Raw genomic sequence first — 17,204 nt, 5'->3', positions numbered from 1 at the left:
AGGTAAAGGGCTGGAGAGAGAGGAATCTGGTAAGATGACAGTGGGAAAAAGGAAAGAGGTGGGGGAAACACCATGGGTAGGTAACAGGTGAAGAGAAGAGAGTTCTGAGGGGAGTTTAAGGGGAGTCAGTGTTCCCATTTCTGACATGATGGCCCATTGCCTTCTCTATGATGAGGCCACTCTCAGACCAAAGTAGCAACAACTCATATTTTGCCAGAGTAACCTCCAACCTGATGACATGTACATCAGTTTCTCCATCTTCTGGTAATTTTTACCCCTCCCCTTCTCCAATTCCCCCCCCTACCCCCCCCCCACCTTTACATCACCTCCCCCCGGTGCCACTCCTCCTTCCCTTTCTCCTCTATTTCTCCATAGATTGCAATAAATATCTATCTATCTATCTAAATGCTGAGAGAAACAATGGGGCCATCCATGACATATAGCAGAAGTTCTGCATTTGCAGAGCTCTTAGCATTGTCAAGGACCCCTTCCTCCATCCCACAATCTCTTTGACTTCTTACCATGAGGAAGAAGGTTCTGTAGTATAAGAATGATTGCTAGGCTAGGTGACAGCTGTGAGACTTCTGAACACCCTGTTACCACCCAGTACATATTACATATGACAGTGCCAGTAGTATTATACTGTTGCATATTTAACAATATATCATACACATACTTTATATCAACTTGTACATCTACAGAATTTTCTTTTTATCTATTAATATCATTGCGTTAATCTTACTTTACATGCGGTATGTAACATATGCACTGTGTTTTGCACCTTGGTCCCTGCAGAATGTTGCTTCATTTAGTTGTTTACATGTGTAAAGTTAAATGACAATAAACTTAAACTTGAACCTATCTTTCTATTCTTTTGTTCAGGATTTTCTTGCTCGAGCAAATTAATTCTTAACTACTTAATAAATCTTTTTAACATATCAGTCAGATCACCCCTCAATCATCTGTTATCCAGTAGAAAAAAAAAGTAAAGATTACGTAACTTAAACATAATTTATACCCTTCAAGTAGGAGAACTTTCAGCCCTTCAAACAAGGAGTAGTGAACTCCACCCAGTACATCACATGCACACCCCCCCCGCCCCCCACAACTGGCAGTATCTGTAGGAGGTGTTGCCTCAAGAAGGCAACATCCATCATCAAGGATTCCCACCATTTGGGCCATGCCATCTTTTTACAGCTACCATCAGGCAAGAGGTATTGAAGCCTCACACCACCAGATTCATGAACAGCTACTTCCCTTCAACTACTTGGTTCTTGAACTAACTGGTAAAATCCTAATTACTACAGTTCAGCAAAGCTATAGCCACTTTGATCACTGCATCAAATTGGACTTCGCTATTTTTAGAATTGTGTTCTTTCTTGTAAAAATTCTGTATAATTTATGTTTTTCTGTGAATGCTGCTTATCTGATGCTCTATGCCTGTGTTGCTGTTACAAATAATTTTGTCATTGCATTGGTGCATACATGTACATGTATGAAGTTTGATTGACATGCTTCAATGCCCTGTTCAATCTTGGCCTATTATGTCAGGATACATAAAAAACATTCAATCCAGTATCAGTAAAACATTCTGGTTTGGCACAGCTGTTCCTTCAGATCTTTTGTGGGACAATTTTATGGCTCAGCTTGTATCTCCTTCTAATCCTTGTACCATGTACAAAATTAAAGATTTCAAACCTTCATAATTCTATATGCAAAGATTAAACAAGAGCAATACAAGGAATATAGCTTAAAAGTTCACTTGTTTAATACTCACCACATTGATACTGTCTGTGGTAGGGACCTGAAGCAGGCTCTGCTGGTGGTAACTGGGGGTTAGAGCTTGTGACTCCAAACTACTGGAATCCTGTAATTGTTGTACTGTGGTAAATTGACTCTGTTGGCCAAAGCTATCTGTGATGGTGAAACCTAACAGAAAGGGTAATAAGTTCATCAACTTGCAATCACACAAATTTATACTTAAATGACAAGAAAGACCTATCAGCTTATTGCTCAAATGCAAGTGGATTTCTAAATCCTCTTAGATTGAATCTAGATTAGTCACAATTGGACTGTCAAGAAGCAAATGATTCTAGTGTCACAGAGGTCACAAATCGCAACAGAAGAATAATGTATTTATAACTATAATCCAGTCCCCAAATCTTAGTTCTGTGACACAAGAGACTGAAGAGCCTGGAATCAAGAGCAACATACAAAGAGCTGGAGGGATTCAGTGGGTCAAGCAGCATCTATGGAGAGAAATGCACAGTCAATATTTCAAGTAGAGACCCTTCCCAAAATGATGACTGCTCATTTTCCTCCATAGATACTGCTTGACCTGTAGAGTTCCTCCTAGCCCCCTAGTGTGCTGCCCAAACCATAGTTTATACACTTGGAAATTAATTCATGCTTTTGTTCTCAGTTTGAAATTTAACTCTATTGTCTTGTGCAACTCACCATCAACTGCCTGGAATTCCTTCCCTAAACCTCTGCCTTCTTTTGCAACCTTTACTGAAGCCTCCTCTTCTGGTTACACCAGATTGTCACCTGCTGTGGCTCTGTGTCACATTTTGTTTGCTGTACAGTTTGCTGGGACATTTTAAACCACTATACAAATGCAAATTACCATTCATAAATTAATCTTAGAGACTATTTAGGGAGTGGCACTCTGTTTTGAAAATAATCTCTTAGATGGGGATTAATAAAATCTCCAACTCAGCACACACAAATTTAGAGACACAACAACGCCAAAATGCAGCACAATGGAACAGAGGATCATGCTTATTGATCCCTGAATGCTTTGGAGAGAGGTGAATTAAATAAATACCAGTCTTTATAATTGCCTTCATTGGCCTAACTATAGAGTACAGGAGAGCAGGATAGACCACGCTAGGACTGTCACCGCTGGAATATAATTTACAGTTCTGGTTAGCAGGATGTAACATCACTAGAGAGGCCACAAAAGAGATTTAGGAATTGTGAGGATTAATGAATTATTCTTATATATAGCTATAACTATAATATAGAGGTAGTTTGTAGTGAAGATAAAGAAATTGATTCCTTAATATAAGTCCTATGCTTCCAGTGAATACAAATGCCCTTCAGTATAAAAACACATGCAGCAGCAACAAAGAATTAAAAACTCAAATAATGTGATAACATCAACAGCAATAAAAAGGTAATGTGGTACACTCCACTGGTTCTGACTGATAAGCCTGCTTTTAATTCTCATATTGCACAGGTTAAGCTTACACTACTCCTGGCAGGTTTCATTAGCAGCATGAGAATTGATAAATCCTTACCTCATTGGGAACATTAACGTTCTTACAAACCTAGGTTTGTCTGGAGGTGTTAATGTTGTTAAAAAGATCAACATCAGGATTAGACAGAGTAACATAATAGGTTATGCAGTTCTACAGGTCTCTGGCATTCAGCTTCACCTAACACTGTCTAATCATTTGTTCCTCTTAAGTTGATACAGCTTCCCATTAACTGAGCATGATTAGTTACTGGTTCAGACAACTCATTCCTGTGCACAGTACTGCATAACTTCAACCATTTATTTGGTACTCATTTAAAAATACACACCCAGTGGCTACTTTATTAGATACTTCCTGTACTTACCTAATGAAGTGGCCACTGAGTGTATGTTTGTGGTCTTCTGCTGCTGTAGCCCATTCACTTCCAGATTTAAGGTGCATTCAGAGATGTTCTTCTGCACACCACAATTGTAATGTGTGGTTATTTGAACTACTGTTGCCTTCCTGTCATCTTGAATCACTCTAGCCATTCTCCTGACCTCTCTCATTAGCAAGGTGTTTTTGCCCACAGAACTGCTGCTCACTATTTTTGTTTTGTTGTTTATCACACTATTCTTTGTAAACTCCCAGAGAATGCTGTGGATGAAAATCTGAGATGCTCGAATCACTGTCTGGCACCAGCAATCATTCCACACTCAAAGCCATTTAGATCACATTTCTTCCCCATTCTGATGTTTGGATCAGAAGAACAACTGAACCCCTTGAGCCTGTCTGCATGTTTCTATGCATTGAATTGCTGCCACTCAGTTGGCTGATTACATATCTGAATTAACAATGTGTACACACAATGTGGCCACTGAGTGTATAGTGCACGAAAAACTCAACAGCTAGTAAGAAAGAGAGGTGCCAATTTATAGAGAAATTACACTGACATGCAAAACAATTATAGTAGTGAAGGACTTCAATTTACCCAATATTAAGTGATACTATACAGAGAGGATGGCATTATTAAAAGCACCCAGAGAGTATGTTGAGCCAGCGTGTAGATAGTCCTTCTATAGAAGGGGCAATATCAAACCCAATCTTAGGGAACTCAACCAGGTGAATGATTGAAGCTTCAATGGGAGCACATTTTGAAAACAATGACTATAACTAAGTTTTAAGATGGCTATGGAAAGGGACAAGGGCACCTCAAGAACTAAGTACCTGAACTGATGAAAGCTCAGGGTCAAATGTGCTCCCATGATGGCGAAATCTGCAGAGTGTAGATGCAAGGAACTATGAATGTCAAAGGATGAAAGGGCTGGATAAATAAGAAAAAAAGAATCACATGGTGGACACAAGAAACTGACTACAGGAAGTATTTTAGTAGTAAAATGAAATAATTAGGAATAGCTTCCTTCCCTCAGCCATCAGATTTCTGAACGGACAATGAATTCACCCATGAACACTACTATACTTTTTTTGTTTTCTTTTTGCACTACTTAATAAAAAAACAATATATATTTATGTATTGCACTATACAACGGCCACAAAAACAAAAAATTTCACAATATATGTCAGTAATACTAAACCCAAAAAAATTGAGTGCAAAGACCAAGAAAAATCCCAAAGCATTTTCCAAGAGTATATACGGTGCCCATAAAAAAATATTTACCCCCTATGAAGTTTTCATGTCTTATTGTCTTACAACATTGAATCACAATGGATTTAATTTGGCTTTTATTGACCGTGAACAACAGAAAGTGAACTTTGTGTCAAAAGTGAAAACAGATCTCTACAAAGTGACCTAAATTAATTAGAAATATATAAAGAAAATTGATTGCATAAGTATTCACCCTCTTCAAGTCAGTATTTAGTCAGGATCATTTTCTAAAACTTAATATAAGAAATTTTTGTTTCAGTCAACAGGAATTTATTCTTCACCAATAGATGACTGGAAATGCTTATTTCCAATACTGGATATTGTTATCTCATTCTGTGCTGCTTGCAGTGCTCTTCACGGTGTGGTGTTTACCAGGATACTGACTCACCAGCAGTTGGACCTTCCAGATACAGGTGTATTTTTACCATAATCAATTAAAACACCTTGATTGCACACGGGTGATCTCCAGTTAACTAATTACATGATTTCTAAAACAAATTGGATCAATTATTTTGTGTTTTATATTTGTAATTAATTTAGATCACTTTGTAGAGATGTTTTCACTTTAACATAAAAGACTTCTTTCTGTTGATCAGTGTCAAAAAAGCCAAATTAAATTCACAGTGATTCACTAAAATATGAAAACTTCCAAGGGATTAAATTCATTTTAAAGGTGCTGTATATTGAGGGCATGAAGGTAGCCAGGGAAGAAGATAGGGCTCATGAAGAAGCACACAGGCAACTTGTGGGTGGAAGCAGCGAATGTAGATGAGGCTTCAAATCAGAGGTTCCCAAACTTTTTTGGTTATCACCCCCATGACTCTCAGACCACATCCCCAGTGCCACCCCCTTCCTTTTCCAGCCATTACATAAAAACTATAAAGAATTTTGATTTACAATGCATTGTGAAAAATAGGAACTGCAAATTCAAAGCAGTGACAAATAATTGCAAAAATATATTCAAATCTATTTAAAGCTACAAATACAATTATTTCATTACAGTAAAAACAATTTTAGAGTGTATATTAGTACTTCAGCTATTAACTTCATTGCTTTTTCACCTTTCAATGAGATGGATGGGCTTGGTGCAGTGATATCACTTTCTCAACATCTGGCTGAATGTCACTCAGAAGGAATCTCAGATCTCCAAGTTCAGTCATTTTCAGTCTGTTTCATTGCTTTGAAAAAGGTTAGGCCACTGCAGTGAAATCATGCTTCACAAAATATGATGTTCAAAGACAATAGAGAACATCTTGACTTCCCCCACACAGCACAGGATAGTGTTCAGAAATTTCTTTCTGCAAGCAAATGTCTTGATATGATTTTCTGAACCTTGGCTTCAGCTCAAAGTCATTTTGTAGCAAGATCAGTTCTTCCTCCATCCTCCTATTAATTCCTCATTGCAAGTGTTTAGAAATTGATTACACAATCTGGAATATTGTTCAAGAGAAGATCTTGAAATCTGTCTGACATGTCTTTATGCAGCTCACCCAGGTGGACACGGCATACCTGAAGATCACCACATAGTATTCTTCTTTTCTCCTTCAACTAAGTGAGGCTCAGTAATTGGAAAACGTCACGACGGCAGAAGTTGCACTTAAAAAGAGTTAACTTGGATAGAAATGCAGAGATGACTGATTTGACTTTGATAAAATTCATTTTATTTTCTTGCAATTGAGGATGGATTTCATTAAACTTTGCAAATAATTCTGACAAATAAGCAATGTCATGCCTAAGCAACACAGACGAAATGCTGGAAGAACTCAGCAGGCCAGGCAGCATCTACAGAAATAAATAAACAGTCGACATTTCAGGCTGAAACACTTCATCAAAACTGTTCTCTGGATTTCCAGCATCTGCAGAATCTCGTGTTAAAGTTATGTCTAGTATTCTTGGAGTTGATTACTGAATGAAGCATTCAAGTCCTCAAAGAATTTTATCATAGTTTCAAAATGTGCACAGAAGTATCTCAAACAGTTTCCTTTTGAGAGCCATCTGACTTCTCTGTGCAACAAGCATTCAATATGTTCATCATTCTCAATACAAAGCTCTGAAAATAATCAAGAATTGAGAGCATAGACTTGACTTTGCTTACCGCTGTAATAACAATATTTATTGATCACCTAGTTATTTTTTTGACAAGATGTTGTCTGTGAATTACACAGTGAAAGTAAAATATGTTGAATACAGCTTTTTGTAAAGAAAGAAATAACCCCACAGTGGCATTCTGTATTTGGTGGCCCATCTGTTGCACAAGTAAGAATGTTGGTGAGCAGAATATCCTACTCTTTGAAAAATTGCTCAACAACCCAAAATAACTCCCCTTCATATCGGTTTCTCGTCTCTTTGCAAATAACAACTCTTGAACCATGCTTTCAATCTTTTATGAAGTGATCATAACCAAGAAACAAAGATTCGTTGCCTGGCAAAGTTGACTCATCTAACTGCAGAGTAAATTCTGTTGGCCAAAGTATGTTGCACAATATATCTTCCACATTCTCAGACATTTCACCTAGTCGTCTTTGAATATAGCTGTCTCTGGGTGGAATTGCTTTAATTGTTTCATCTGGCGACTTATGCAAAACTGTACTCAGAACCTCCATTATTGCTGGCAGAGTTAGCTCTTCTCCAATTGTATGGGGCTTTCCAGATTTAGCAATGAGCAATGAAATGCTGGATGAAGCACGCAAACCATCACTGTTCTGTTGTAAAGTACTGGACACATACACTGAGGAATTTTTTTTCCCATTTCTGAAAGCTTTCACGAAATGACTGAAAATCAGACAAGTTGTGTTTGCTTTATCAGAGCAGAGTGCATTCTCTTCAAACGTTCAAGGAGCTTGGATGCTTTCATTGTCTCATTTGAAAAAAACTTTTTCCACACAGACACACTGGCTGCTATTGGTTGCCTGGTCTTATTTATAAATCCATATTTCATATACTCCACACTATACTGTCTACTTGCTATGACATCATAGCTCAGGCATTCCCATTCTTCTTTAAAAAACTGCTCGAGTTCTGTCAGATTGCATGGGGATCATGTGTGAATGGCCCTTTTCAAGTCCAACCACAAATTATCAATCGGATTGAGGTCTGACTTGGCCACTCCAGGACATGAACATTGCTGTTTTTAAGCCATGCCTAGATAGCTTTGGCTTTATGCTTGGGGTCATTGTCTTAATGGAAAACAAATCTTTCCCAAATCACAGTTCTCTTGCAGATTGCATCAGGTTTTCCTCCAGAATTTCCTTGTATTGTGCTGTATTCATTTTACCCTCTACCTTCACAAGCCTTCCAGGTCCTGCAGCAGTAAAGCATTCCCACAGCATGATGCTGCCAGCACCATGCTTCACAGTAGAGATGGTGTGCTTATGATGATGTGCAGTTGTCAGCATATGCTAAACATAGCGTTTAGTCTAATGGACAAAAAGCTGATTTTTGGTTTTATCAGACTATAGAAACTTCTTCCAGCTGACTTCAGAGTCTCCCACATGCCTTCCAGCAAACTCAAACCAAGATTTCATGTGAGTTTTTTTTCAACAGTGGCTTTCTCTCTCCCATAAAGCTGCAACTGGTAAAGCAACCGGGTAACAGTTATTGTATCTGCAGACTCTCTCATTTCAGCCACTGAAGCTTGTGACTGCTCCAGAGTTGTCATATGTCTCTTGGTGGCCTCTGTTACTAGTCCCCTTCTTAAACTGAGTGACCGTACTTGAGGACGGCCTGCTCTAGGCATACTTACAGCTGTGCTATATTCTATTTCTTGATGATTGACTTAACTGTACTCCAAGGGATATTCAGTGACTTGGAAATTTTCTTGTATCCATCTCCTGACTTGGGCTTTTCAATAATGTTTTTCGCGGAGTTGCTTGGAGTGTTATTTTGTCTCCATGGTGTAGTTTTTGGCCAGGATACTGACTCACCAGCAGTTGGACCTTCCAGATACAGGTGTACTTTTAATACAATCAATTGAAGCATGTTCACTGCACACAGGTATCCAAAAACAGATCTGCATTTAACTAATTTTGTGACTCCTAAAACCACTGGCTGCACCAGTGATGATTTGATGTGTCATATTAAAGGGGTGAATACTTACACAATTAGTTATTTTGAGTTTTATATTTGTAATTAAATTAGATCACTTTGGTTCACTTTGACACAAAAGAGTCATTTCATATTGATCAATGTCAAAAAAGCCAAATTAATCCACTGTGATTCAATGTTGTAAAACAACAAAACATGAAAACTTCCAAGGGGAATGAATACTTTTTATAGGTACTGTATATACCTGCCTACATGCCTCTTTCACATTGCCAGTGTATATGCTTCTATCACCTCCCCAGTGGCATGCACCAGGTACCCGCTGCTCTGTGTAAAAAAAAAAACTTGCCTTGCAAACCTCTTTTAAAGTTTTGCCAATTCATCTTAAATCCAATTCCTTCAGTACTTGATATTTCTACCTGAGGAGAGAGACTGACCACCTAACCTGTCTATGCCTTACTTGCAGACCCCAGTCAGTTCAGATTGGGAACCACATCCCATACACAATCTCCAGCTAGGTGCTCCACGAGGCTGTGTGCTTAGCCTTCCGCTCTATTTGCTTTGTACTTATTATTGTGAGGCGAAGCACAGCTCCAATGCATATTTAAGTTTGCTAACAACACCAGTATTGGCCAAATCAAAAGTGAGTAAGAAGTTGTTGTTTTGGAACTACTCAGCCAATTTCAGCAAGACCAAGGACCTGATTATTGACTTCAGGAGGTTGAAACCAGAGTCCTATGGGCCAGTCCTCATTAGGGGATTAGAAGTGGAGAAGGTCAGTAACTTTAAGTTCCTCAGTGTTATCATTTCAGAGGAGCTGTCCTGGATCCAGCACATATACAAAGAAAGCACGCATCGCCTCTACTTGCTTAGAAGATTGTGAAGTTTCAGCATGTCATTCTATTCCTAAGATTCTCCTCTAATACTTTCCCTACTGCTAGGCAATTTAGACACACTGGCCTATAATTGACACCAGGAACCTTACTCACATACATTATTGATTGAATAATGAATGCAGGAGGTATGATTAGCAAGTTTGTAAATGACAAGAATATTGGCAGTGTCATTAACAGTGAGAATAGTCACAGGCTACAAGATTATGTTAACTAGTTGGTAAACTAGGCAGAGAAATAGCAGATGGAATTCTATTCCACTAAATGCAATGTGATGCATTGGGAGGGCATGCACAATGAACAGTAGGACTTCAGAACGTATTGAGGAACAGAGCATCATGGTGCACAACTCCATGAGGTGGTGAAGAAATGATACTTCCTTTCATCAGCTGCACCACAGAATACAAGAATAGGGAGGTTATGGCACAACTTTATAAAACATTGGCCAGGCCACAGCTGGAGGACTGGTCATCACACTACAGGAAAGATGTCACTGTGCTTGAGGGAGTTAAAAAGGAGGTTTACCAGGATGTTTTCTGGGATGGAGTGTTTCAATTATGAGAAAAGAATGGACAAGATGGGTTTGTTTTCATGAAGTGGAGGAGACTAAGGGGCATCAATAAGAGGTATATGAAATTGTGAGGGGGATAGATGAATTAGATAGGCAGAAATTTTGCCCAAAGCAAAGACATCTAAAACTAGCCGGCATTCAATTTTATATTAAGAGCAAGAGGTTAAGAGGAGACCACAGGAAGATCAGATTTTTTTTTTACCCACAGGGTGGCTGGAATCTGGAACACAACTTCTCAGTACGAGATGAAGGTAGGTATTTGCAGATTTAGAAATAGTTATTTTGAAATGGGATCAGAATAAATGAGTACTTAATGATTAGAGCGCACATAGTGGGCCATGTGTGATATGACGCTCTGACCCCAAGGAAAACAGTGCAAATTTAATTACTTGAAAGAAGTAGAGCAAGTGACAACAATCATAACATTTCAAAATAGTTTCTTTTTCAGAAAAGAGTACAACCTTGCGTTAGGCTCTGTTGGTCAAAGGCCTGCTGTGTTATAGCTTGCTGATCAAACTGACTGATATTCTGTTGCAAGGTATGATGCGTTGTCACAAAGGAATCTGGAGTAAGAAAATAAAGGAAACAAGAAATTTAAACAAAGTTACAAGACAGACTAAAATAAATACATACACTGAAGTGCTTGCAAACAAGCAAGTTATTTGACCCAATAGCCCTCACCTCGAGTTGTTTCATTGCATCTCCTACATATCACAATATTAGCAGATCCATCTATTCCTTAATCCATCATGTGCTTATTGAATTCCCTCATAAATGTTACTAGCCACTGCTATTCCACATTCTTGGCAAAAGAAAATAATTATATTGGGCACTTAGAAACAAATAAGTTAATACTGTCAAACATCATAAGACTTTTAATCCCCCAAAGACTACAGCTATAAAGGACTGGCATCATGCACTTCACCTGTAAGAAATTGCCAATATTCCAGCCACCAGAGATTTACAGTAAATTTGAATTGAATCAGAAAGATACATACCCTCCTGGATAAGAGGATGTCAAGGTAGTCAGAGTATAGTTCTCAATGAATTGACTTAAAAGACTTAGCATTCTGATTACTAATAGTTTTTTCTACACAATGCCTGTTGTGCATTTAATATTTCAGTAATATTTGAGTAATATTGTAAATATATTGTTTAATTAAGCATCCTTGCTTGTTTACATATTTCACTCTAGGTTATATGTAAAGGTACGTGAATGGCATACATCATAATGCCACCACGTCATAAGTGGGTGCCCCACTAAAGTAAAACTAAACATACATGAGTTATCCCTGGCTTGTGTTATTTTTCTTTCAATTAGTTTTATTTTTTGGAGTTACAAGAGTGCCAGTGAATTTGTTTTCATCAGTGTCTTCAGCTCCATCTACTGGTATGAATCAAAAATAAATTCTACTCAAAATAAAAATATTGTGAGTGAAAGACAGAAATGAAACAGAAGAAAATTTTTATTTTACACTAATTATAATCCTGAAACTCAATGCCTGTAGGAATGGTGGAAATAAGTATACATCCTTGTCATTTGGAATTTTCTAAGCACATACAGATCCTCCCCAGCTAACATACACCCAACTTATGTACAGTATATTCCATACAAATGAACAGGCATTTGCGAAACTGGTGGGATGGATTTGCTGGGTGTAGCGGGGATGCAGACATCAGCTGCCAATTGGGAACTCAGCTTGCAGCAATTTTTCTGACATACAAACTCTCCAGCTTATGAACAGTTCTTAGGAACTGAACCTTGCCAGAATCTGGAGAATACCTATAAAGCAAGAAAAGCATGTATCATTCAGCTTTGCCTCACTTTAATTCTGCTACTTCATAGAATCTGACATTCATAAGCAGAGCTCTCTCCTAAATATATAAAAAATGCACACAGTGAAAATCTGAAACAGAAGCAATCTGGTCAGGCAGCATGGAAACAGGGAATGATTTATTTCAGATCAAAGATCCTTTGTCAGATTTAGGTGGTGGAGGAAGAATGCAAAGGAAAAGGGGAAGCTCAGATACGACGAGGCCAAAGTGGCTTCAATAATAAACAGTTTATGAATCCATCTGGCTGACATGCTAATGAAATGAAAAAACAAACAAAAGGGACATGCAAAAGACTGTGAAATGCAGGTCAGAGCCATGGGAACTGTCCAGCAGATCAAAAGTTGTTTCTGGAAAAGGTAAAACTGAAATGATACTGCAGATGGATAACCATCAGCAGAAATGGCTATTTTTGGGGGCGACACAGTAGCATAGTGGTTAGCACAACACTTCACAATACAGACGAACGGATCCAATTCCCATCACTGCCTGTAGGGAGTTTGTACATTCTCCCCATGATGGCGTGGGTTTCCTCCGGGTGCTCCAGTTTCCTCACACAGTCCAAAAACATACCAGCTGGTAGGTTATTTTGTCATTGTAAATTATCCACTGATTAGGCTAGGATTAAATTGGGGGATTGCTGGGTAGTGTGGCTCGAAGTCCAGAAGGGCCTACACAGGGCTGAATCTCAGTAAGTAGATACATCGACAGAGTCTGAAAGGCTGCAATGTACCCGGACAGGCAAGCAGCTGCTCCTCAGGTCTACAGTGGGCAGTTGAAATAGTGAGGGAGGCCACACTCAGGTTACATTGGAAGATTTAAAGAAGCAAGTTTTGTGGATCTCCTATTAAGTTGGAAGTCAGGATCACAATGCCCCTAATTGAGAAAAGTAAAAAAGTGTTATTTCTATATTTCTAATAATAAATGTTTCATAAAAAAGAATAGCAAGTGTAAACAATTGTGTAGCTTTCCAAACCTTACCTTCATCCTGTACAAGCTGCTGATCTGTGAGCTGTTGGCCAAGTGCACTTTGCTGAGGTCCCACAACTTGCTCCTGACTCAGGCCGAGCATGGTCTGCTGGTCAGCACTGATGGTTGAAGGCTGCTGCAGTTCAGTTGCCTGAATCTGAACTTGTGCCTGCCCAGTGGATGGGTCATTCTGCTGTTCCATGGATTCAACCAAGCCATTGTCATCCAGGGGTGTTGCCTGTTGTTGCTGCTGCTGTTGCTGCTGCTGTTGTTGCTGTATCTGTTGTGCAAGTTCATACCTGTATATAGAAAAATAATCTACATAGGTGGTGCAAGATTGGAAATAACTATTTGATATCTGTACACTTGATTTGCTTTCCTATAGTTATGGTCCTAGAGTATACCAGACTATGAACTTATAGATTACATACTCTCTCTAGCAAGGAAGAAAACCTGCCATTTCTAAATCTGACTGGCAATTCCAGAATGTTATATACAATTCAGGGGGCAATAAGAGATGGGAAATAACTGTTGCCTTGTTGAACACGTTTTAAGATTTTCCTTCATCACTGTAGCTTTAACTGTGTGAAATCTTATTAATGTCAATCATTTTCATTCAGTTGAGTGTGTCTCCCTCTCTGTGATGGGATCTCCATGTCAGGCCAGATTAGAACATATTACCTCAAACTATATAATAAATTATTTGCAGGCTCTCATTGTTCAGTGAGTAGCATTCTCACCCAAACAAGGAATTATGGGTTCATATCCCAAGTTTGAGATCTGGGTTACCATTCCAATGCAACAGTGAAGAATTGTTGCAATATTACTAATGTTACAGATGCTGTTTGAGGTGGGATATCGTTTTGAAGTGAAGAAAGGCTCAAGTGAATACATAGAATGCAATATTTCATTATTAATTCATAGTAGAATAATAAAGTTCCCCTCTATCTTCTGGGAACCCTGAATCCTCTAGAAACCAGGTAATATGCCCGTCTCATTGCTGGTTTGGGGCCTGAATGCATGCATATTGGATCCAATACACTGTTAAGCTCATAAATAGATTTTCTTTCATCACTTCAACTGAAGGTGGCAAAATATATTTGTTCTCAACTATTCAGATGTTTCCTGTTACTTGTTAACGGTACAGACTCCAGATTATGTAGTGTAAACACACTTAAGCTTACACTGCACTAAAATGAAAGCATTCATTCATTGCTATTATAATAGCTTGAGTAATACAAGCTTTGTTAGCTCTTACTCAAGCAAACAATTGCTTCAAAGTCATGATAATTTTCTAAAATTAATGCAAGAAATTTTTGTTTTAGTCAACAGGAATTTATTCTTCACCAATTGCTGACTGGAAATGCTTATTTCTAATACTGGATATTGGTATATCATTCTCTGCATGATACTATTGAGGATACAGAAAGTTAATTCCAACAACCAGCCTTGTTAAGCTCAAGAGAAGAGTAAGAGGGAGGCAGCGATGATACAACCCATGCTATTGAAAAAGGATCTATTGCTCAACCAAAAATCAATACCTGTACCCAGCTGGAAGCCCAAGAAGAGTTAATTCACCCACGCAACTTCTCAGTTGCCTTTCTAATATACATACTCCTTCACATGGGGCCTGTTACCCAATAGTGCAAATCAGGGGCATGCTGTATTCATAGGGACTCAGCTCCATCATCCTCTGGGGTTAAGCAGGATGCTGTCAGAGCCATCATACAGCTGAAGCTTGAACTAAAGACGCCATTTCAAATAAGCTTTCCAAAACTTCATGCAGGAAAGGCTGCAGTAGTGTCTCTCCAGGAACAAGTAAGGCATAGACTTGCTTGTCCCAGACTTCTTCCATTTGTGAATGCCTCAGAATCCTTGAGCTCATTGGATAAAATATGAACCCCCCCCCCACCCATCCCTTAGGTTCAACCTTTCTATTATCATGACACCTCCCTGAAGGAGTAGCACAGAATCAGAAGTCTTCAGAACACTTCACTAGAAAAAGAATGTAAAAAGCAAATAGGAGCATGCCTGCTAAAACATTAAGATCAACCCTGACCTTCTGTATTAAATTCACTTTCTCATCTGAATCCTACCAACCCCAGTACTGATCACCTTCAGTGACTGATCATGTACAGCTCTCTAGAATAGAGAATACTGAATACTCACAATTCACCTGTTTAATGGTCTCCTAATACTCATCTCCAATCACTGGAAACAGCCCTCGGCACCTAGCCCCTCACTTCAAAAATCAGCTCTTCTTCTCCACACTTGACAAAAATTACTTACAATAAAATTATACTGAATCATCTAAAAGCTGTGGTGGTAGAGTATTTAAAGTTATTAAAAATAAATGAAAACATCTAAGAAAGAGTTGGCAATAAAAGTAAAAAACAGGTCTAAAGTCACAGAATCATGACAACTTAAAAGACCATTCAGATCACTGTTTATGCTGTTAGTAGAACATTAAAGAGGCAAAGGATCATAGAAGTATTTAATTGAATTTGCATTTGATGGTCACAATATAGAGTTAAGTTTCTATAGTATGTCAGTTATTCACTATTTTATTAAGTGCTTACCAAAATTCACCCTTTTTCTTAAAAACTTGTGATCCCTTACTTTCAGTAAAAAAAAGGTACAAACCCTTGCAGTCAAAGGTCTACTGATGCAGAATGTTAAAGAAGCCCCAAATGAATGCATATGAAGTAATATCAGAAGCTCTTACCTATGTGTTTTCATATGCTTTTTACAATTCATGGAAGTCTTGAAAGTTTTCTGACAATAGGGACACATGAAGGGGCGCACCTCACTGTGGGTGGACATGTGCCTCTTCAGGCTGCCATTGGTGGTGAAAGTTCCATCACAAATCAAACATTTGTAGGCCTTCAGACCAGAATGTGTCCGGATGTGTGACTTAAGGACCCCAGATGAAACAAAGGCTCTGCCACATTGTGAACATTTGAATGGTTTCTCGCCTGTGTGAGACCTGAAATGAGAACAAACCAGCTGACTACACCCATTAAAACAATTTTACTACAGTATTCAAAAGTAGCAAATCTTAATTTTTCCTCCTTTATTTTATCATTTGTGATAGTAAGCACGGAACACAAGATAGTTATCAGTTAGTTCCAACTGGGAATTCAGGAGGACTATCTTTACCCTGAGAGTGGGTTAGAATGTGGAATTTGCTACCATTTGCAAGAGTTTAGATGCCAACCTAAATGAATGAAATCTAGATAAGGACACTAATGGGAAAGAAACAGAAGGAGAACTGATAGGATTATATCAAAATAGAGTGGAAAGGGGCTCATGTGGGCCATAAAACACAGTCATTCGGTAGAGGGTGTAAATTCAAAGTAGTTTTACAAGATAATAATACAAGGGAGATGTGCATAGAGTTATCGTGTTTCAAGTGAACAATGCTTTTCTCAGACCTTTAAGGTGCTTTCTTGCTCAGAAGTCAAAGTCTGAACAGAAGATCTCTGGTGGAGTTTCCATTTTGGGTGCAACTTGCAATCAGACAAAAAAAACTTTATACTGGTTGCAATAACTTTCCGAAGTACATTTGTCAGCTTTTTACTCCAACACATTTACATAATCACGACAAAATCCACCAAGTTTTAAATTGTAATTCTTTTGGTTTCCCATTTTAAAAAGATCCTAAATACAGGGTGCTGACCTTATCCAATTTCATTTGTGCAACTGAATATACATTCATTACAATAGTATATTTATTCAAGAGTTTAATCCATCACAAATAACCAGATTTAAAACAGAAACAAAAATTACTTGTAATAAAATTACACAGCATTATGTAATAACTGTGCTAGTACATACCAATTCAGTTTCAAAATTATTAAAAAGAAATGAAAGCATCTAAGAAAGAGAGGACAATAAAAGTACAAAAAAAGAGAAGGTTGAATTCATTGGTTCATTACAACATAGGAGGTCATTCCGACCACAAATCTGTGTTGGCTTCAGTAGAACATTAT

General features: G+C 38.2%; 1 protein-coding gene across 3 annotated transcripts in view; it reads right to left on the bottom strand.

Moving 5' to 3' along the window:
• The window catches only part of LOC140199432 (zinc finger protein 236-like), a 154,734-nt gene that overhangs the window by 49,314 nt on the left and 88,216 nt on the right, over positions 1-17,204 (bottom strand). For all 3 annotated transcript variants that reach the window (XM_072261550.1, XM_072261535.1, XM_072261541.1), the window contains exons 13-16: positions 15,938-16,198; positions 13,225-13,511; positions 10,872-10,973; positions 1,778-1,929 (exon numbers count right to left, since the gene is read on the bottom strand). In XM_072261550.1, the coding sequence (XP_072117651.1) occupies positions 1,778-1,929; positions 10,872-10,973; positions 13,225-13,511; positions 15,938-16,198 (802 nt within the window). The remainder of the gene's footprint in view (positions 1-1,777; positions 1,930-10,871; positions 10,974-13,224; positions 13,512-15,937; positions 16,199-17,204) is intronic.

Source organism: Mobula birostris, chromosome 1, assembly GCF_030028105.1.
Source record: "Mobula birostris isolate sMobBir1 chromosome 1, sMobBir1.hap1, whole genome shotgun sequence".
NCBI classification, from domain to species: domain Eukaryota; kingdom Metazoa; phylum Chordata; class Chondrichthyes; order Myliobatiformes; family Myliobatidae; genus Mobula; species Mobula birostris.
The sequence above is the reverse complement of the archived record's forward strand: the minus strand, read 5'-3'. Positions and strand labels throughout refer to the sequence as shown.